Source organism: Mesoplodon mirus (genome assembly GCF_964341445.2).
Source record: "Mesoplodon mirus genome assembly, chromosome: X".
NCBI classification, from domain to species: Eukaryota; Metazoa; Chordata; class Mammalia; order Artiodactyla; family Ziphiidae; genus Mesoplodon; species Mesoplodon mirus.
The window spans coordinates 140,235,995-140,259,923 of record NC_138981.1 but is presented as its reverse complement, the minus strand read 5'-3'; the positions used below and the strand labels follow the sequence as shown (position 1 = coordinate 140,259,923).

Below are 23,929 nucleotides of genomic sequence, written 5' to 3'. Positions count from 1 at the left end.
CTAGTGCCATTCACAGTATAGGTTTATTAAACGTTTTTCCTGCTTAAATCATCCAGACTCAGCTTTTTTTTTTTTGCAGGCAACTAAGAGCTGTGACTGATGCAAGTCACCAATTTATGCTACACTCTAAATAGGTTCTTAGCATTCATTACATGATTTAATCTTCATTTAAAGGAATCTTTCCTTAAGAAAGCAAAGCAGTGGGCAAGAGGCATTTCTCACGGTGGTATGAGGGGTAAAGGGAGAGAGGTTTCAGTGAGAGAAGCTTTCTAAATGGAGGAAGCATGTATAAATGCACAGGAGACTGAGCATGATATGAAATAAAGTATGACACCTTTGGCATTTTCAAAGGATTAATTCTTAGACTTTCATAAATTCTCCTAATCCAATAAAAGCATTATAATGTAGAATTTCCTCCATAAAATGCAGTAAAATGCAATGGTTTATATAGTATACAACCTATAGGATGGTCTTAAGTGCCCCTCCCATCCCTATTAAGATGGGTACCTCTGGGATAACCAGCCATCCTCGTTTTAGCAAAGTCTCACATCCCAGGGAATCTCTCAGTCCTAGCCAAACTGGGATGATTGCTCACTCTTGAAAATTGTCCTTTAATATAATGTGACATCACTCACTTAGCTACAGTTGATTGGTTCTGCATAGGCACCAGACTTAAACTTGGCTGATGAATCCCTCCCTCAGATTTATGGATATGGGACCACAGTGTCTGTGGCAACCCTGGAGGTGCCTTGCAGATTTTCTTTCAAGAAGAAACCTACTGTGAGGAATGTAGTCACCCAACAGCCTCCAACTGTAACACTATTAGGATATTTTTGCATCATTTGATCCAAGACCATTCCCATCCCAGCATCTCCAGCCATTTTCTGAGCACAGGAGTGATACTAGGGCCATTTCTGTCCAATGCTGGATTCATCTAATCAGCAACCTTTGCTCTGGATTCCCCAGTTGGACTGGCTGTTACTTCCATAGAGTTGCACTGCAATCTCAGGCACTTCCTACCCATTCCCCCTTCATTTCCTATCCTTTAACAAGCATCAGACCTGTGTTGTGGTCTGAAGTCTCTCCCTGCCCACCCCTGCTCCTCCTCTTTATATTCCTAATCATTACCCACAATAAATCTTTAGATGCCAACTTGGCATCTGCTTTTCAGATGATCCAACCTGGCATAGTGTTCTCCAGTGGTTGAAGCTGTAAGATGAAAATTTAAGAAGGTGTCAGTAACCATATTTCCTGTTGCATGGACCTAAGAAACAAAAGGAGCTCTGGAGGGATGGGGAGAGAGGGAGAGAAAGGGAGAGAAAGAGAGAGGAAGAGAGAGGGAGAGAGCTCCAAATAAATGTATGAGGAAGAATAGAGATTAAAGAATGATAGTCTTGATGGCATTTGAATCCTTGGTTTTGGCCATTCTTGAGGCCTAACTGTACCTTGTTCTTTCCAAGTTCTGATTGCTCCACTCCTAGAATTTTGTGAGACACCCCATTACCTTTCCATAAATTTCTCTTTCACTTAAGTTAGTTTCAGGTAGGTTTTTGTCAATTTAAACTAATGAAATGCCTCTTCAGTGTAAACTTATTGTACAGGCTACTAAATTTGTGCTGAATCATATTTCTGTTGAGAGTCAGAAATGTCCATATCCTGTTCATATCTTCATATACAAAATTAACACACTTTTCAGGTTTTACCAAATTTTTATCCATCAGTAGATGAAGGAAATTTTGCATGGCCTAGACGATTTCTTCTGAAAAGTTTTAGCACTCATTTGTTTCTGTATAGAGTGTATAGTAGAATTGTTGTCATAGACCAAAGCCTCAGCCAAATTCAACATTGCACTGTGTACAGAATATTTATTTTCTGGCTAAAGTCACTTTTAGTTACATAATAAAAGTTACTTTTATTATGAATGTTCATTTTCTTTCTTTCTTTTCTTTATTTTTTAACCTTTCAAAGATCACTGGTAGTTGGTCCTTTTAAAGACCATTTTGACGAATAAAAATTCAAAATTACAGTACACACTTTGAATCACTTTTCAACAACTCTTAAGGTTATGAACAGGATTAGAAAGCATGAAAGTTTCACTAAGATGCTGATAAAACCAAGATGTAGATGTTGGCCAGAGTTGGTGGCTCCCACATACCTTTCTTATACAATAGCCCATGCAACAGATGGTGGTAATTTAGTCTAGAGAAGGGATTGTCAAATTAGAGCCCACAGGCCTAATTCTGCCTCCTGTCTATCTTTGTAAATAAAGTTTAATTAGAACATATCCACACTCATCATCTAAATATTGTCTGTGACTACTTTTGCTCAATGAACATGGATTTGAATAGTGGCAGACAGACTGCATGTGCCCCACAAAGCCTAAAATATTTACTGCCTGACCTTTTCCTAAAAAAAAAATTGCCAACACTTGGCCTTAAGTATTAGCAGTACAAGTGGAGACAAATAAATGAGCAGATTATATTTTTGGAATCAGAGCAGGAACAAGCCTGGTGAGTTCTAGTAACATAAAGGAAGGAAGGCCAGAGTGGCTAAAACATAGAAGGACCCAGACACTATCATTGGTTTTTTTCTTTTCTTATTTTGTAGCACATTTATACCTATTGCTTTTTACTCAGACATTAACTCATTTATTCAACAAATGTTCTTTAAGTTCCCACTCTGTCCTAGACACTATGTTAGCTTCTTCACACAAACACACACAAATCATAATAAGGGAAACCAACGAGTAAGCAATTATAACAGAGGGGGAATGATTTAAGTGATGCAAAGAGGAGGAAATAAACTTTTGTTTCACTACCTATTCAATATTTATCTGATATGCCATATCACCTTCCCCAAATTGTACCTGAACCACACCTTCCCTGGTTGGTCATGCCTCCCCTCCAGTCACTAAAATGCATCACCATCATAGCAGCTAATACTCATGGAGCATTTACTGTGTGTCAGATACGGCCAGGTACTTTACACATATTGTCTCATTTCATCACCACAAACCTGTAATATAGATACTATTATTATGCTCATTTGTGGTAGGAAATTGAGGGTTAAAGAATTGAAATCCTTTGCCCAAGATCTCATATGTGCTCCAGAAAAGAGCACTCATGTCAACTATTTTCTACTTCCTGTGCTCTGGCTTGCTGCTGATGCCTAATGTTAAGATCATTGCTGCTTAATGGTATCACCTACCAAAGGCACCACCACCACTGCCAATACCAACCAATGTCTGTGCCAAAGTCTTAAGTCTAGAGCATTAATATTTGGGTCCAGGATATTGTTTCTTGAAGCTCTTAGTATTGTTTCTGATAGATGCCAAATATCTGAGAACAATGAACATATTTTGTGAAAGAGTTCTTTGTAGTTTTTACTTGTGCTTTTATTACAGTTCTTACCCTCCAATCTGGAGCCAGATTACCTAGGTTTGAATCTCAGCCCTGACACTTAACTACTGTGTGATCCTGCTGAAATTGCTTAACTTCTCTGTGCCCCAGTTTCCTTATCCTTAAATCAGGAATAACAGTAATATTTATCTTAAGTGTTTGTTATAAACACTTAGCTCAGCATTTGGCATATAGCACAAATTTAATAAATGTTGGTTACTATTATTAAGGCAGCTGGCTTCTTTTTCCGACTCTTAAACAGGCTTTATCTATCAACCTCTTGCCTCTTTCTGAGTACTTTCTATCTGTTGAGTTCACCTTTATTGATCTTATCACTCTAATTGCTACTGTCATGTTCTTTCCTACTACAGGACCTTTGGTCATACTGTTCCCTCCATCTGGGATGTTCCTTTTCTTGCTGCTTGGCCAATTCCTATTTGTTCTTAAACTCTATAAGGGCATGAACTCTATCTGTTTTGTTTTGTTTGGCTCTGTTTTTTTTTTTTTTTTTTTTTTTACCATTTTACACCCAGTGCTTAATACTGCACCTGGGGTTCGGTAGACACTCCTTAATGTTTGCTGCCTGAATGAGTACCAGTCTATCATCTTACTTTATTCAGTTATTCCTCTGTATATTAATTCACATCCTAGCTATAGCCTTTTTTCTTTCTACTCACTGGTTTACACAATTCTAAACAAATATTCAATAAACACAATATTTGTTAGGTCTGGGCTAGGGACTTGGAATATAAATTTGAAAAACATGAATTTTCTGCTCTCAGGAAGGTACGTGCTCATTGGGGGACACAGGCATGCAAAGAGAGAAATGATAATCCAAAGTGATAAGTGGTATAATTGAGGCCTGTGCTGGATACATTTGTCATATTGGACCCACGAAAAAGGATCAATTTTCCAAATAGACAAATAGGGGTAAAGCCTCTGGCAGCAAGAATTCCAGGGTAAAAGTATGAAGGTTTTTTTTTTTCTTTTGTTGATTCTGACTCTACAAATCTTTTCCTTTATTATTACCCTTTTGAGTAACAACTTTAATCTCCAATAACTACAATACTGCTCACTTTCCCATTTTCAATGTCTATACATTACATTTCTTATGAGTTGTCGCTCTCAATTTTTTCCCTTTGCCCTGAATTTACATTGCACATACTATTTCAGTGAATTTTTTTGTCCTTCTTTGTAATATGTACTGTTCTTCAATTTTTACATGCACAAGATATGAACTCTTAACGGCTCGTTCCATTCTAGTGCTCAATGTACTTAACACGGTACCTGGACCTTGGATTCAAGGTGCTCAAGTAAATTGGTGGGAGTCCAGCAGTGGAGTGGTATGCGATATAAGTTCAAGAAAGTGGTGGAGGGATATTGGAAGAATTTAAGTTCCAGCGACCCTCGATAAACCACCATAAATAGGAGCGTACTGGGAGGAGTCCTGAAACGGCAAGCAAGGCGACCTAGGTTTTACACGCATACTTTTATAGGTCTATCTATCCTCCCGTCTGCGCCTGTGGTTCCAAATCTGCTAAGTGAAGGCAATCAACCAGAGCGGCTCAGCTCAGCCCTGTTGCATCAGAGGCTCTAGCACGCTCCGCAGCCCGCTTGGTCCCAGACGCGCGAGGCCCCCACCCTGCATGGCCGGAAGGAGCGGGGCGGGGCCTCCAGGCTAGGCGCTGGGTCCGAGCGCGCTGGGGGAGGGGAGCGCGGAGCCGACAGTTTCAGGGCAAAAAGCAAAAGGCGGGCGCAGGGCTGCCTTCCGAGGTTCTCTTTGCTTGCAGCTCCTCCCGCTTTGCTGAATTGGGAGTCGCGACCTCCGGCACAGGTGGGTGACGCCCTGTGGATCGGCGAAGGGGTGTTCTGGGTGGGTGCGATGAGTGGATTTGCCCAGCCGCTGGCTTTCAGGCCTGGCGCAGTGAGAGGCGGCTGCTCGGCCTCGGGGTGTTGGTACTCACCTTTACCCTGGCAGAGGAGAAGGCCACTTGTGCCTTGCCGCAGGGCTCTCGTCACGGTTTGTGCCAGCTGCGCGAAACACAGCCCGCCCGGAGATCAGCGCGGGGTCAGATGGGCCTAGTGCTTGGGAAGAGCTGGAAGAGCTGGAGCAACCTTGCGCTGGGACTGACGCCCAGAGTACATTGTCTCAAACTCGATCGGACTTCCCTGTCCTGGGTCTGTCATTGACTGTGTCTAGCTTTCGGCGAGTCCCTACCCTCTCCCTGCTTCACTTTGCTGGGCAGTGCAGTGGAAGGTGGAACTCGGCTGTCTGCAAGAGCTTGCAGCACTGACTTTCTTTCTTGGTAATGTTTTCTGCCCAGATTTTACCCTTTCTCTGCCCCTCCTGAGCAGGAAACCTAGCAAGAGTCAGGAGTAGCAGGGCAGGGCATTGGGGAAGCTAGGCAAGGCAGCTCTTTCTCTGTTCTGAAAACAACTCTGAAAAGCCTATTTAGGCTTACTTACTTTACTGACTGCCCTGAAAACTGGAAACAACATTCATTCAATGCCTTGGTTGAATGTTAACTCAAGAATGCGCTTCTGAATGCCTTACCATTAAAGATTTTAACCAGAGGACAGATGATTGACCAAAACCTTATGGGTTGAATGAGCATAGTACACTGCCTGATGAAAGTCTAATCATAAAAGACTTGGTGACTTAACTATATACTCAAGCACTGAAAGACAAACTTGAGCTCCCATGTGTGGGAATACTTCCATATTCCCTTCCCATACAGCAGTCTTTTAGGGTTGCCTCTTAGCTTAGTATTGCACTTTCAGGAAACACCGTAGTAAAAATTACACTTTATTTTACATTAACTTAACTATAAAGGCAAAGAATTAGAAACACTATGGAAGGACATTGTGCTGTCATTCTGATTCTTCCTCATTAAGGAACTGGTGATAATGATAACGGCAACCATATATTATGCAAAACACTGTAATCTTCACAACCATGAGAGGTAAATGTGCTTATGTATCATGATACTTAAAGAGGTTATACTTTATCCCATAACCAGTATGATGAAGGGAATTTTCAATTTGTCAGTTGAGTCTGGGGGCGTCTTTTGCGTGTCCCACCTCATCCTCTATTTCTGGGAAGGGTGGACTGGGAGGCATCACTTCCTGGTTTTGATATCTATATCAGGAATCATAAGCAGTTCTGTATCTCTGCTTGTCAACCCTGGGAACAGCAGTAAAATATCCAAATTGGTCACTCACTGTCTGCAGTGTTTCTGGCAGCTGTGTTTTCTGCCTGCCAGGATGGGGGGTGGGTGGAGCGGTGGGCCCTGGATTAATAAACCCCCTCGGATGGGAAACGTCTCTTTCTGCTTGGAGCCAAAGTGAACATAGACCCACCAGTTGGGCACCATTGTGACCCTCTTTCTACAACGCCAAACGTCCCCCATGCTTATATGGGCTGTACATGTACCTGCCATTGCCCACGTGTAAAGAATTTACAGGGTGAGAGGCTTTGGGCAAAACCTGATCTCTGCCACAGCTGCAGGGTTTAGGCAAGGAGCGGCCACCGGTATGAATGTGAGTGTTCTTCAAGGTGTGGGACCTGTTGATTTCCCAAATGTTCAATAGAGTGAGAGGGAAGTTCCGATAGACATCTGCTGAGCTGACCTTGTGGGTGAGTATAGGACTGGCTGTTTGGCAGGACCTGGTGGATGCATTGGCCATATTTTTACTCTGTTCATTCATTCTTTCACTCCAAAGGCAATCAATGAATGCTTACTCTGTGCCAGGATGCTGACCCACTCACTGAGATTAGCCGCACAGGAGGACAGTAAGTTTGAGAGGACAACAGGAATTCAACTTGAAGCATGTTAAGTCTGAGGCATCCTCACTCTTCCCCATTCCCGATATCTAATCAGTACAAAATCTTGTCACTTCTGCATCCTGAATATTGTTTTAAACCCATCCACTTCTCTTTGCCCCCACTACTACTCAGAATTTCAACCCAGCAACATTCTTTTTCTGTTAATTTTTAAAATGTTTATTGTAAAAGACCCAAATCCCTGCTTGACCCTCAGCCCTCATGGGAAAACCACCATAACCATGGCAACAATGACAACATCAACAACATACTCTGTAGGACCCATAATAAATTGTGTCAGTTGACACAGACTTTATTTTCTCTACTTCCCAAAGTGTTTTTAAAATTTTGTATCGAGATATAATTTACACACCATAAATTTGACTCATTTTATGTGTACATTCAAGGATTTTTAGTAAATTTATCGAGTGGTGCAACCATCCCTACAATCCAATATTAGATATTTCCATCACCTCAAAGGCACCTCTCTCTTGCCCATGTGCACTTAGTCCCCATTACCACCCTAGCCCCTGGGAACCACTAATCTTCTTCTTGTCTCTATGGATTTGCCTATTCTGGACATTTCACATAAATGGAATCACACAGTATGCAGTCTTTTGTGACTTGCTTCTTTTACTTAGTGTGACGTTTTCAAGTTTCATCCATGTTGTAGTGTGAATCAGTACTTCGTTACTTTTGATGGCCGAATAATGGTATATAATATATGTATATACCACCTTTTGTTTATGGACATTTGGGTTATTTCCACCTTTTGGCTATTGTGAATAAGGCTGGTATGGACATTTACGCACAAGATTTTGGTTGCACGTATGTTTTCGATTCTCTTGGGTAGGTACCTAGGAGTGGAAGTGCTGGCTCATATAGTAACTGTATGTCTAGTCTTTTGCCAAAGTATTTTCCAAAGGGGCTGCACCATTTTATATTGATTACATTTACATGCACCACCAGCAGTGTATAAAAGTTGAATTTCTCCACATCCTCACCAATGTTTGTTATTTTTCCTTTTAAAAAATTTATAGCTGCCCTTGTGGGTGTGAAGTAATATCTCATTTGGAATTTGATTTGCATTTCCCTAATCATAATGATATTGAACATCTTTTCATCTGTTTCTTGTCCATTTGTATATGTTCTTTGGAGAAAAGTCTATTAAATATTTTGCCCATTTTTCAATAAGGTTTTTTCCCTTCCTATTATTGAGATGTAAGAATTCTTTATATATTTAAGATACAAATCCTTTATCAGGTATATGATTTGAAAATATTTTTTTCAGTCTGTGACTTATCTTTTCATTTTTTAATTGTGTCTTTTGAAAGACAAAGGTTTTGAATTTTTTTAAGTTCAATTTATCATTTTTGTTTTGTAAATTCTACTTTTTGGTTAAGAACACTTTGCTTAATCCAAGGTCATGAAGATTTTCTCCTATATTTTCTTCTGCAAGTTTTATAGTTTTATCTTACATTTATGTCTAATCCATTTTGACTTCGTTTTTTTTAATTGAAGTATAATTGACCTACAACACTATGTTACTTCCAGGTGTACAGTGTGGTGATTTGATATTTCTATACATTACAAAACGATCACCATGATAAATCTAGTTACCACCTATCACCATACAAAGATATTATAATGTTACTTACTATATTCCCTATGTGTACATTAAATCCACAAAATTTATTTATTTTGTAACTAGAAGTTTGTACCTCTTAATCTCTCTTACCTGTTTCTCTCATCCGCCCTTACCTCTCTCCCCTCTGGCAACCACCAGTTTGTTCTCTGTGTCTATGAGCCTGTTTCTGTTTTGTTAGGTTTATTCATTTGTTTTGTTTTTTAGATTCCACATAGAACTGAAATCACATGGTATTTCTCTTTCTGTTTAACTTATTTCACTCAGCATTATAACCTCTAGGTCCATCCATGTTGTTGAAAAAGGCAAGATTTCATTCTTTTTTTATGCCTGAACATTATTCCTGTGTGTGTATGTGTGTGTGTGCATGTGTGTGTGAGTGTATACCACATCTCTTTATGCATTCATCTATCAATGAACACATAGGTTGCTTCCATATCTTGGCTATTGTAAGCAATGCTGCATTGAACACAGGGGTGCACATATCTTTTCAAATTAGTACTTTCACTTTTTAGGGTATATACCCAGAAGTGAAATTGCTAGATCATATGGTAGTTCTATTTTTAATTTTAAAAGGAACCTCCATACTGTTTTCCAGAGTGACTGTACCAATTTACATTCCCACCAACAGTGCACAAGTCTTCCCTTTTCTCCACATCCTAACCAACACTTGTTATTTGTTATGTTTTTAATAATAGCCATTCTGACAGATGTGAGGTGGTATCTCTTTGTGGTTTTGATTTGCATTTACCCGCCTCCACAGGGATTAGACCTACATCATGGCCCAACAGCTGTCCCAGTCTTTTCAGACTCTGTCTCCATTTTCTCTCACATATGTTTCCCCTGATAAACCACTTGTACATCTCTTCCTGTCATGGCATCTCCTTCTCAGAGGACCTGAACTAATTCAGTTATCAACATTACAAATTGGGAGATTTCTTATATAATATGCATTTCTGGCTCCTCTCAAATCTGGCAATATTCGGACTGTCTGGCAATAATTAGCTAGAGCTGAGTAGTGGCTAGGATTTTTGGACAGATCAGGCATTCTTCAGTTCACCACTCTTACCACAATCCCCTATTGTCTCTTATACTTTACCTATTTATGTTACTTGCCTAGCCCCTGTGGACATTTAATTTTGAGGCCCTGATGTAAAGCAGCATTCTTTTAACTCATGTAATGCAGTATATTATTGCACTAGTTAAACACAGACACAGATATGACAGATAATCTCAGCTTAGAGCTTTCGTATTGGCCTACTTTACATCAGATATCTTCATGAATAATTCCCTTTTTGTTCAAATGTCATTTTGCTCATTAAAGTCTACCCTGATCACCTGTTTAAATGTCCGACTACCTCCAGCACATCCCTTTATCCTGCCATATAGCTTTTATTGCCTTCTAATATACTATATAATTTACTCATTTATTATGTTTATCTTTGTCTACCACTTTCCGCTAGAGGATAAGCTCCATGAAAGCAGGCATTTTTGTCTGTTTTGCTCACTGATAAATTCCAAGTGCCTAAAATAGTTCCTGGCACATAGTTGACACCCAATAAATATTTGTTAAATGAATTGTGCAGGAAAAATGAGAGGAAGAATATGGTAGGCAAAGGAAACAACGTATGTGAAGGCCCTGAGGCAGTGGGCAAGATAGATGGGGCCAATTATGTGAAGCCATTGTAAAGAGATGACTCAATCCTTCTGTCTGCCCTCAAGGAGCTTTCAGCAAATGGGAAGAGAAAAATAAACAGGCAATTATTATATGTGTTGTAAGTGCACTAATAAGGGTATGCACAAAGAGCTGCGAAAACACTGGGTAGGCAGCTACTAACTCTTCCTAGGGGAGTTAGGAAGATTTTACAAAGGTGACATTTGAGCTAGGTCTCAGGCAGGAGAGTGACATGATGAAAGTGTTTTAAGAAGATTAATCTGGCAATAGTATGGAAAGTGGATTGGAATATGGATAGAATGGAGGCAAGGAAACCATCTAGTCTATGGCAGTAGTCCAGGTATGAGGTGATGAAGGCACCTATAGGAATGGAAAGAGAAGGACAAATCTGAGAGACATTTGGAAGGAAAAATTGACAGGAGCTAAATGGACTCTTGGCTTTAAGCCTTTTAGGGGGTAATGCTTCTTCCTTAGTAATAACCATGAAAAGATTCAGATTGACCTATTATGTAATTGCTTATTCTGACTAGAATTTCTAGCTATGGCTGTTCTCCAAAAGTTTCTGTTATTATGATTGATACTTGTTGGACTTTAATTTACATTAAGATGGCTTTAGACTCTAAAGGTTGGGAAGCTCTCAAAAACATCATTTTGACTATGAAACAGCAAATTATTCTATTAAAGCAGAAATGAGGGAAGCTATGGGGTTCCAAGGGAAGTTTTACAATGACCTAATAGTTGCTATTTTTTTAAGAATAATATATAAAAGATGGAAAAGAAGGATGAATATAACAGGTGGCACTTGCCTGAAGGATTAGTATTTGGATGGATAAGCCCCCAAATTACCTCAGGCTTGTATAAATACATATTTGCAAAGACAAGAAGAACAATTTTAACTACGTTCTCAGAAAGAAAAAGTACATGTGTCCTGAGATGGATAAGTTATAACTTGATATTGTTAAACTATTCTCAATGATCAAAAGAATTAAGGAGAATAAGGACAGGTGCTTTAACACTGAATTTATATAAGTATATTACCACTTCTAACCAAAGGAAAAGGAGGAAGAGTTTTCAATCTACTAATCAATAAGCTAAATATGTCCTGGGTTAGCTTCTAGAACAGATTTTCAAGTAAGTGAGTACTTAGAAAATTACACAGTGTTATCAACAAACAAAGACGTTCCACACAAATCTAGTTTTTATTTCTGATTATTAGAGGTGTTTATGGAAATAAGACAGATATAACATATACATTGAATGAATGAATGAATGAATGAATGAAACTTCAGCAAGATTTTTTTTGGGGGGGATTAGCAGTTTTTATTCTAGTGGAGGCGACCTCGGTTGTGGAAGGGCTTGCCAAAGCCCAGGTTTTAAGTGGGTTCCCCTGAATGGCTAGATGGCATTGCCCACAAATAGATCCCACTGAACTCTCTGGGCTTGCATTAAGGACAATAACTTAAGAATCAGTTCAAAAGTTTGAATATCAAACTTGCTTTCTTTTCTTTTTTTTCCTGGCTACTATTCAATTTGCTGATATTTTTAGGAAAGTTTTAAGCAACTATTAATCAGCCACTAACCAGAATATAAACATTCAATGTTCAAGTATTTTTCCAGTAAGATTTTAACAAGTCTTTTATGACACCCTTGTGAACAAGAATTATGAATCCATGTTGATGGGTTATATAATTAATACAATTATGTATTAATTAATTAAATTACCATACTAAAAGAGTGCTGATAGCAGACCATAAGCAAAGGAAGAGTTTTAGATGGCCTGTTGCAAACCCTACCTTTGGCTTGACATCATCAATATTTTTATTACTTACTTAACTGAAGATTTAGAGCAGACATCTTACCAGATTTAAAGAGGCTATGAAGCTGGAAGAAAAGTAATTCAATCCAATGTCCACAAACATTTATGAAATTCTCTTAAGTACTAGAAACCATGCACACTGTTAGGGTACAAACATGAATGACCCAGAGGTCTTCACATTGAGATGTGTCCAAGTATTACTGGCGGGAAAGACATAAAAACATATAATTTCAACAAAATATATTGAGAAAGAAAACAGAGGCATAAACAGACTATAATGAGAGAACAAAAGAAAGCTACTAGTTCATTCTGTGACTTTAAGGAAGAATTCTTAGATGAGATGATATCTCCACTGATTCTTGAAAGACGTATAAAAGACAGAGTAGGAACGGCTTCCAGTTTGAGGGAACAAAAAGCATGAACATGGGTGTCTCAGAATTAGGAAAGTATAGTGGGTCTGGGAAACTATAAACAATGAAATACAAGAAGGTAAATAACAGGAAGTGAGGCTGAGAGGTAGCTCAGGATCAGGTAATGGGAGGCATTACATAACATGATAAGTAAATTGGACTTTACCCTGAAGGCCCTAGGGATCCATTCAAAAGGAATGACATACTAATATATATATATATATATATATATTTTTTTTTTTTTTTTGCTGTACGCGGGCCTCTCACTGCTGTGGTCTCTCCCGTTGCGGAGCACAGGCTCCGAACGCGCAGGCTCAGCGGCCATGGCTCACGGGCCCAGCCACTCCGTGGCATGCGGGATCCTCCCAGACCGGGGCACGAACCCGTGTCCCCTGCATCGGCAGGCAGACTCTCAACCACTGCGCCACCAGGGAAACCCTAATATATATTTTTTAAATCACTATTCCTACAGTGTGCAAAATGATTTGAAGGGAGGGCAAATGTGTGTATGGATAGATCAGTTGGGAGGCTTTTGCAGTCTTTGAGTGAGAAATAATGGTGGGTCTGGACTGGGATGGTAGCAAACAGAGATATAATGCAGTGGGTCAGCACTTATAGCAATGCCTGGCATCTAGTACATGTAAATATCTGATATATTTGTAATAGGAGTCCTAGGAGAGGAGAGAGAGAATGGTACAGAAACAACATTTGAAGAGATGATAACTAAGAGTTTTCCAAAAGTAACAAAGTATTGTTTTATTTTGCTATTGCTGCATACCAAGTTACCACAAACTTAGTACTTAAACAAACATCCATTTATTATCTCATAGTTCTGTATGTCAGAAGACCAGGCATGGCATTACTGGGTTCTCTGGTCAGTGTATTAAAGCTGAACTTGGGGTGTTGGGTAGGCTGTATTCTTTTCTGGAGGCTTTGGCTAAGAATCCACATCCACCCTCATTCAGATTGTTGGCTGAATTCAGTTCCATGTGGCTGTAGGACTGAGGTTGCTGTTTCCTTGCTGCATATCAGCCACATAGTCCTCTCCATCTTCAAAGCCAATAGAGAATCTCTTTGACAGCAGATTCCTCTGCTGCTTCAAGTCTCTTTCACCAGAAAGATCCCTGTCCCTTTTAAGGGATTGCTGGATTAGGTCAGACCAACCAAAGATCATCTCCCTTTCTTAATGTCAGTTGTGCCATATACATAATCTAATCATGCATGAAGTCACAGATTTAAAAAGTGCCATAACTCAGAGCAGAATAAATAAAGAAAACCTCATCTAGATGTATTTTAATAAAGACTGATAAAAAATAAAGAAAAAGAAACAATCTTAAAAGCAATTAGAGAAATAAGATGTATTACCTTACAAGGAGTAGCAATCAGATTGGCTTTAACTTCTCAACACAAACAATGTGAACATAATGGAACAATATCTTCAAAATGCTGGAGAAACTAACTGCCAATCAAAAATTCTATATCCAATGAAAATAGCCTTCGAAATGATAGTAAGACAGATGTTTTTAGATGGTCCCAACTTACGGAACCTTCCGCCAAACACCAAAGGAAATATTTAGGATCTTTAGGCTGAAGTAAAATGATCCCAAATGAAAGCTTGGAGATACAAAGTAAAATGATCCCAAATGAAAGCTTGGAGATATAAAATGGATGCAATGGAGAGGTTAAATATGTGGGTAGATCTGAATGTCCCTGTGGGATGTATGTGTGTGTGTTTGCGTGTGTGTATAATTAAAATACACAACAGCAGTTGAAGAAGGAAGATAGAGTTAATATAAATTATTTAATTTACATTATAATTTAAAAAAAATCAAAGATACGTGTTATAATCCCTAGAATAACTGCTTTTAAAAAAACAGTAAAAGAATGTATAACTAACAAGTAAACAAAGGAGGAAATGGAATGATACAAATTACCTAATCAGTGCAAAACAAAGCAAGAGAGAAAGGTAACAAAACAGGCAAGACGAATAGAAAGCAAATATTTGGCTTCACACATTAATTAAATGACAAATCATGAGGTTATAAAGCAAAATCTAACTACATATATGCAGTTTATAAGAGACAAAAGGGTGGAATAAATATACACCACAAACACTACCCCCCCAAAAAAGACCGATTTAGATATAATAATATAAAACAAGACTTTATGGCAGGTTTCTTTACTAGACATAAGGGATATTTTGTGATGATAAGAGAGGCCATCCACCAAGAAGATAAAATTATTGTTCTAATTTGTATGCAGCCCAAATATACAAAGCAAAAATTGACAGATGTCCAGTAAATAAATTCAGTCATAATCAGAGATCTTAATACATATCCCTCAATCACTAACAGATCATAAGACAAATAAAACCAATAAGTATATAGAACAGTTGAACAATAATATTAACAAACAACCTAATTGACAGACATATACAGATGACCTTATGCAACAACTACAGAATATATATTTTCTGCACACAGAAAAATAGATGATATGCTAGGCCATGCAGCAACAAATTACAGTTGCACTGAGGGGTTTTTTTGCCACAATGAACTAAAGTTAGAAAACAATAATAAAAATATAAATAGAAAATCCCTCTAAAATATGTTTACTTTTAAATAACCTGTAGGTCAAATTTTAAAAATCACAATGGAAATTAGAAAATATGTTAATTGGCTGAAAAATGAAAATATTGCATATCAAAACTCATGGTGGGGGAGGGGTGAATAGTCAGAGCACAGAGGATTTTTAAGACAATGAAGATACTCTGTGTGTTATTATAAAGGATACATGTCATTATACATTTACCCAAACCCACAGAATGTAGAACACCCAGCGTGAACCCTAATATAAATTATGGACTTTGGGTGATAATGATGTGTTGATGTAGGTTCATCACTTGTAACAAATGTATCACTCTGTGGTGGAGGATATTGATAATGGTGGGGATTATGCATGCGTAGGGGCAGGAGGTGTATGAGAAATCTCTATATCTTTCCCTCAATTTTGCTGTGAACCTAAACCTGCTCTAAAAAAAATCTTGCTTAAAAAAATGTACAGTTGGCAAAAGATCTTTGAACAGACACTTGACCAAGGAAGATATATAGGTGGCAATTAAGAATATGAAAATATGCACATCATTCATAATTAGGGAGATGCAAATTAAAACAACAATGAGATATTACTGCACACCTATTAGTTGCTAAACCTATTAATGGCTAAATCCAAAAAACTGACAATACCAAGTTCTAGCAAGGATGCAGAAGAATGGGAGCTCTCATTCATTGCTGGTGGAATGCAAAATAGTACAGCTACTTTGGATGACAGTTTCAGAGATTCTAGTAATGTTAAGTAAAACATCAGTAGCACTCTGGCATTTACCCAAGTGATCCAAAAACTATGTTCACCAAAACAAAAAAAAAATGTATTTCTGTATGTATGTGTGGCAGTTGTGGAGATTTCAGCTGTATGTGATCTTGAGGTTGGTTCTCCAAACTGTTGATTGTTGATGAGTTTCCTTGAAGGAATGGGAATGGCAAATAATGAGGGAAGGAGGCTTTGACTTTATTTTATATATTTCTCAGTTGTTTAGATTACTTTTTTATTTTTTTTTCTTTTTACAGTGAGGAAGTGGTTTTTTCTTCTAGTTTTATTGAGATATAATTGACATACAGCACTATATAAGTTTAAGGTGTACAACATGATGATTTGACTTACATCATGAAATGATTACCACAATAAGTTTAGTGAACATCCACCATCTCAACAGATACAAAATTAAAGAAAAGGAAAAAAACTTTTTCCTTGTGATGAGAACTCTTAGGATTTACTCTCTTAACACCTTTCGTGTATAACATTCAATGGTGTTAATTATATTTATCATGTTGTACATTACATCCCTAGTATTTATTTATCTTATGACTGGAAGTTTGTACCTTTTGATCATGTTCATCCAATTCCCTCTCCCTCCACTCCCCGCCTCTGGTCTGATCTCTTTTCTATGAATTTATTTGTTTGTTTGTTTGCTTTTGAAGTATAATTGACCTACAACACTATGTTAGTTCTTGTTACACAGCATAGTGATTTGATATTTCTATACATTTTCAAATGATCACCCAGATAACTCTACTTACCATCTGTCACCATACAAAGATATTACATAGCTATAACTATATTCCCCACACTGCACATTTCATACCGGTGACTCGTTTATTTTGCAGCTGGGTATTTGCACCTCTTAATCTCCCTAATCTATTTCTTTCCTCCCCCCACTGCTCTCCCTTCTGGCAAACACCTGTTTGTTTTCTGTATCTATGACTCTGTTTCTGTTTTATTATGTTTGTTAATTCGTTTTGGTTTTTAGATTCCCCATATAAGTGAGATCATATAGAATTTGTCTTTCTCTGTCTTATGTATTTTACTTAGCATAATACCCTCTAGGTCTATCCATGTTTTCACAAATGGCAAGATTTCATTCTTTTTTATGGCTGATTAATATTCCAGTCTGTGTGTGTGTGTGTGGGGAGGTGTAACATCTTCTTTTTCCACTCATATATTGATGGGATCTAGGTTGCTTCCATATCATGGCTACTGTAAATAATGCTGCAATGAACATAGGGGTGCATATATCTTTTCAGTTTAGTGTTTTCGTTTTCTTCATATAAATACCCAGGAGTGGAACTGATGGATCATATGGTAGTTCAGTTTTTTTTTTTTGAGGAAACTTTATACTGTTCTCCATAGTGGCTGCACCAATTTACATTCCCACCAACAGTGCACGAGGGTTCCTTTTTCTCCACATCCTCACCAACACTTGTTATTCGTTAGCTTTTTGATAATAGCCATACTGACAGGTGTGAAGTAGTATTTCATTGTGGTTTTGATTTGCATTTACTTGATGATTAATGATATTGAGCATCTTTTCACGTGCCTGTTGGTCATCTGTATGTCTTCTTTGGGAAAATGTCTATTCAGGTCCTCTGCCCATTTTTAATTGGGTTATTTCCTTTTTTAAATGTTGAATTGTATGAACTATTTGTATATTTTGGATATTAACCAATCAGATATATCATTTACAAAGATCTTCTCTCATTCAAAAGGCAAATTTTTCATTTTGCTGATAGCTTTCTTTGCTGTACAAAAGCTTTTTAGTTTGATGTAATCCCATTTGTTTATTTTTGCTTTTGTTTCCCTTGCCTAGGGAGACATATCCAAAAAACAATTACTAAGACAAATGTAAAAGCGCATACTGCCTATGTTTTCTTCTAGAAGTTTTCTGGTTTCAGGTCTTACATTTAAGTCTTTAATCCATTTTGAGTTTATTTTTGTGAATGGTGTGAGAAAGTAGTCTACTTTTGATTCTTTTGCATGTAGCTATCCAGGTTTTCCAACATCATTTATTGAAGAGGCTGTCTTTTACCCATTGTATATTCTTGCCTACTTTGTTGTAGATTACTTGCCCATATAAGTGTGGGTTTATTTCTGAGTTCTCTATTCTGTTACATTGATCTATGTGTCTGTTTTTGTGTCAGTACCATACTGTTTTGATTACCATAGTATTATAGTATAGTTTGAAATCAGGGGCATGATACCTCCAGCTTTATTCTTATTTCTCAAGATTGTTTTGGCTATTTGGGTTTTTGTGTGTTTCCATAAAATTTTATAATTATTTATTCTAGTTCTGTGAAAAATACCACTGATGTTTTGATAGGGATTGCATTGAGTCACTAGATTGTCTTAGATAGTATGGTCATTTAAACAATATTAATGCTTCCAATCCAAGAACACAGTATATCTTTCCATCTATTTGTGTCGTCTTCAATTTCTTTCATTGGTTTCTCAGTTTTCTGAGTACATGTCTTTTACTTTTTGGTTACATTTATTCCTAGGTCTCTTATTCCTCTTGATGTGATTGTGAATGGGATTGCTTTCTTAATTTCTCTTTCTGATAGTTCATTGTTAGTGTATAGAAATGCAACAGATTTCTCTATATTAATTTCATATCCTGCAACTTTACCAAATTAATTGATGAGTTCTAGTAGTTGTTTGGTGGCATCTTTAGGATCTTCACATATAATATCACGACATCTGCAAACAGTGACAGTTTTACTTCATTCTTTCCAATTTGGATTCCATTATTTTATTTTCTTGTCTGATTGGTCTGGCTAGAACTTCCAATACTATATTGAGTAGAAGTGATGAAAGTGGGCATCCTTGTCTTATTCCTGATTTTAGAGGAAATGGTTTCATCTTTTCACCATTGAATATGATGTTAGCTGTGGGCTTGTCATATATGGCCTTTATTATGTTGAGGTATGTTCCCTCTATACCTACTTTGTTGAGAGTTTTTATCATAAATGGATGTTGAATTTTGTCAAAAGCTTTTTCTTCATCTACTGAAATGATCATGTGATTTTTTTTCTCTTCAATTGTTAATGTGGTGTATCACACTGATTAATTTGTGGATATTGAACCATCTTTGTATCCCTGGAATGAATCCCATTTGGTCATGGTGTATGATCCTTTTAATGTATTTTTGAATTTGGTTTGCTAATATTTTATTGAGGAATTTGCATATATGTTCATCAGTGATATTGGCCTGTAATTTTCTCTTTTTTTTTGATACCTTTGGTTTGGTATCAGGGTGATGCTGGCCTGGTAGAATGAGTTTGGAAGCTATTCCTTCCTCTGCAGTTTTGGGGAATAATTCGAGAAGGATAGGTGTTAACTCTAAAGTCCACTTAGAGAAGTACCTTTAACATTCCTTGTAAAGCTGTTTTGATGGTGCTGAACCCTCTTAGCTTTTGCTTGTCTGTAAAACTTGATCTCTCCATCAAAACTGAATGAGAGCCTTGCTGCATGGAGTATTCTTGGTTGAAGATTTTTCACTCTCAGCACTTTAAATATATTGTGCCACTTCCTTCTAGCCTGCAGAGTTTCTGCTGAAAAGTCAGTTGATAACTTTATGGGAATTCCCTTGTATGTAACTTGTTGCTTTACCCTTGCTGCTTTTAATATTCCCACTTTATCTTTAATTTTTGCCATTTTAATTACAGTGTGTCTTGGTGTGTTCCTCTTTGGGTTGATCCTGTTTGTGACTCTCTGTGCTTCCTGGACATGGATGTCTGTTTCCTCTCCCAGGTTAGGGAAGTTTTAAGCTATTATGTCTTCCAGTATGTTTTCTGCCCCTTTCTCTCTTCTCCTTTTGGGACCCCTGTAATGCAAATGTTAGTACACTTGATGTTGTTCCAGAGGTCTCTTAAACTGTCTTCATTTTTCAAAATTCTTTTTTCTTTTTTCAGCTTAAGTAATTTCCACTACTCTGTTTTCCAGTTAGCTGATCTGTTCCTCTGTATCATGTAATCTATTGTTGATTCCTTCTAGTATGCTTTTTAATATCAGTTATTGCATTCTTCACCTTTGCTTGGTTCCTCTTTATATTGTCTAACTCTTTGTTAAAGTTCTCACTGTGTTTGTCCAGTCTTCTCCCAAGTTATTTGAGCATCTTTATGATCATGACCTGAACACTTTATTGGGTAGATTGCTTATTTCCACTTAGTTCTTCTTCTGGGATTTTATCTTGTTCCTTCATTTGGAACATATTCCTCTATTGCCTCATTTTGCCTAATTTGCTATTTTTATTTCTATGTATCTGGTAGGTTGTTACATTTCCCAACTTTGGAGAAGTGGCTTTTTTATGAGGCATCCTATGTGTCTGAGCTGTGCACTCCCCTCTGGTCACCAGAGTTATATGCCCTGGGGGTGCCCCCTGTGTGGGCTGTGTGGGCCCTTCTGTTGTGGGGGGCTGACTACTGTGAGTGGTCTGGTAGGTATGGCAGGCCCTGTCTGGCTGATTATCAGGCTCTGCCTTGTACAGAGGCTGCTGGCCACTGGAGGTTGGGACTGGGTCTCAAGAGGGCTGGCTGCAGAGCCCCAGGAAATCCCAGGGCTAGTGCTGGCCCACGGGTGGGCAGAGCCCAGTGAGTGTGGCTTGTTGCAAGGCCAGTTGTCCCAGATCAAGCATCAGCCTGTCAGTGCATGGGGCCAGTTCCTGACATGTCTGACTGTGGCATCTGATATTACAAAGCTAGTGTCAGCCCACTGTTGAGTGGGTCTGGATCCTGGGGCAGCTAGCTGAGGAGCCCATGGTGTCTTAAAGCTGGTGTCAGCCTCCTGATAGGCAGGATTGTGGCCCATGTAGGTCCTGGAGCTGGCGTTAGCCTGTTGGTTAGTGGGGTTGTGGCCCTGGTGATCTTGGACTTAGTGTTGCCTCACTGGTGGGCAGAGTCAGGACCTGGAGTCTAGTACTAGTGCTAACAGGCTGGGAGTGGGTCCAGGTCCTGGTGCTAATAATCTAGAGGGAGGATTCCACAATGTTCCTTGCCAGCACCAGTGTCCTCATGGTAGAATGAGCTCCCCAAATGGCTGCCACTAGTGTCTGTGTCCCCAGGGTGAGCTGCAGTGGCCTTCTGCCTCTCCAGGAAGCTCTCTCCAAGATCAGCAGGTGGGTCTGACCCAGGCTCCTTTCAAATTACTGCCTCTGCCCTGGGTCCTGGAGTGTGTGAGATTTTGTGTGTGCCCTTTAATGGTGCAGTCTCTATTTCCTACAGCCCTCTGACTCTCCCAAAAGTAAACCCCACTTGCCTTCAAAGCCAAGCGTTCTGGGGACTTGTCTTCCTGGTGCAGGACCACCAGGATAGGGAGCCTGATGTGGGGGCTCAGACCCCTCACTCCTTGGGTAGAACCTGTGCAATTGTAATTATCCTCCCACTTGTGGGTCACCCACCCAGGGGTATGGGTCTTGACTATACTGCATCTCAACTTTTCCTACCCATCTCATTGTGGTTTCTCCTTTATATCTTTAGTTGCAGAATGTCTTTTCTGCTAGTGTTTAGGTCATTCTCATAGATAACTGCTCTGTAAATAGTCATAATTTTGGTGTGCCCCTGGGAGGAGATGAGCTCAGGGTCCTTCTACTCCAGCATCTTCTACAATGAGCAAATTTTATTTTGTAAGTAAATAGAAAACAATGAAGCACTTCTACAAAGAACACTGATCATATGGAGTCCTCCCAGTTTTCCTAGGCATAGTTAACCACTTGCTCCTTTGCACTTTTTCACTGTACTCTGTGTTTAAAACTACTATAGATAGTAGTAGTTGTCTTTCTTCCATACTAGATGATTATGAGATGCTTGAATGGTGGCTGGGATTGATTATTTATATTTGTATTCCTAGTACTTAAGAAAGTACCCTATTTACACATGCTTAGTAATATTTGTCAAGTGAAATAATGAAGAAATGAATGAATACACTTGCTTAAGAGTGCTTTTTTTGTGGGAAGTAAGCCATTGTAAATAGAGAAGAGTATTTGATTAAGAATTAAGCATTAGACTAAGGGTTAGAAATTTTTTTCTCTGAAGAGCCAGATAGCAAATATTGTAGACTTTGCAGGCCACATATGGTCTTGGTCCAATGTTATTGTTTTTATTTACAGTCCTTTAAAATGTAAAACCTGTATGTGGCCATATGAAAATAGGCATGGGCCATAGTTTGCCAGCCTCTGTCTTAGACTTTAACTCTCAATTTCCTAACCTATTTCAGAACCCTCCCTAATTCATCAGCAAATTCTATTATGTCTCTAGCTATGGCCTTTGTGTATGAAACCAATCAGTCCCTTTATTAGCTTACACCACACACTTAACATGTATACATCCACTCAAAATAAGCATTTTTAGCGGGTTTAGTGACCTTAAGGGGTTATTGAGAAGGTTCATGTCAAGCACCATACAGCTTCTCTGCAGTGGCATGGGTTTCTCCATCTTTTCCCACAGGATGAATTAATTCCTTTTAAGATCTTATGCAAATGAAGTTATTTTATTAATATTTCTGAAACCATGACACTTAGTGTGTCGCCAACTCCAAGCAAGTTTATCAAGGTACTTTTGCCAATAGATATAGTTTATCCCTAATAATAACCACAATAATAATGATGATTAGAATGATAGCATATCATATATAGGACATATATAGGACTTACTGTGTGACAACAAAGTTCTAAGTACTTTAGTCCTCACACTAAACCCATGGGATAAGTATTATTGTCATCCTCGTTTTACAAAACAGGAAACAGAGACACTGAGAGTTTAAGAAACTTGCCCACAATCACATGTAATCAGTGGAAAAGAAAGTTTCAAGGAGTCAGGATGAGGATGATCAATAGTGTCACAGTGGAGAGTCCCAGAATGATAAGCCCTAAAAAGCAATCCTTCCATATGTGGTTGGAAGGTTAAAATTAGTGATTTTCTAAAGAACCACTTCAGTTAGATAGTGGGGTGGAAGCAAGGTTGCAATGCATAATATGAGTGGCTGGTGAGAAGATAGAAGTAATGGTTATCAACCACTTATGCTTAGCTGTTCAGAATTTCTCCTTTAATGCTGTGGTTGAGATAATAAAATCTGTTCTTTTACATAGTTAGATATGTAGTGTCATTCCTATAGCCTTATAAACATTGTTTTATATTGTTACTAACACTCTCATTGTCAAATTTTCTAGGATGTGGTGCCGCAGGTTGTCCCATCTACAAAGCAGGCTCCAGGACCTGCTGAGGGGACGAGTCACATGTTGGGCCCTTCAACAGCCCAACTTCAAAAGCTTATTTCCATTAGCCATCCATTGGCACCATACAGCCTCCAAGTCTCTGAATTGTGTTTGGCAGCAACATGAAGATCATTTTGGTAAGATGTGTAGAGGCAGATACTTTATTTTTAATTGTGACAGAAAAACCAAAATTTAATATCGTAACCATTTTAAGTGTACACTTCAGTAGTGCAAAGTATATTTACATTGTTGTGCAATGACAGATACTTTTCATGTGGACTGAAAGTACTTTCTGTGGAGTTGTGAAGGCTTCTAACCATTTATTTCCAGGATTATCTTACAGGTTGCAAGAAAGACAAAACTAATATAGGGTAATAGGAAAATCTCATCCCAGCTAGGGAAAGGGAGGTCTGCTATGCCCCAGCCACTCTATCTCCCTGTCTCATCTAAGAGAAAATAAAGAAAGAAGAAAAGCCTCAGTATAAAGGGGAGAGAGTTTCAAAGACACAGACTGGAAATTCTATAGCCAGGGAAAGTATTGGGTGGCACAGGGGAAAAAAGC

The 23,929-nt window shown here is 38.4% G+C and overlaps 1 protein-coding gene across 5 annotated transcripts in view; it reads left to right on the top strand.

The window, feature by feature from the left end:
• Positions 1-5,097: 5,097 nt before the first annotated feature.
• Positions 5,098-23,929, top strand: part of TMLHE (trimethyllysine hydroxylase, epsilon) — a 63,566-nt gene continuing 44,734 nt past the window's right edge. For 3 of the 5 annotated variants that reach the window (XM_082610649.1, XM_082610647.1, XM_082610646.1), the window contains exons 1-3: positions 5,098-5,232; positions 7,122-7,191; positions 23,323-23,504. In XM_082610649.1, the coding sequence (XP_082466775.1) occupies positions 7,133-7,191; positions 23,323-23,504 (241 nt within the window). In that variant the 5' untranslated portion in view covers positions 5,098-5,232; positions 7,122-7,132. Of the gene's footprint in view, positions 5,233-7,121; positions 7,192-23,322; positions 23,505-23,929 lie in introns of those variants that run through there. The other 2 variants (XM_082610648.1, XM_082610650.1) reach the window with 2 other exon arrangements.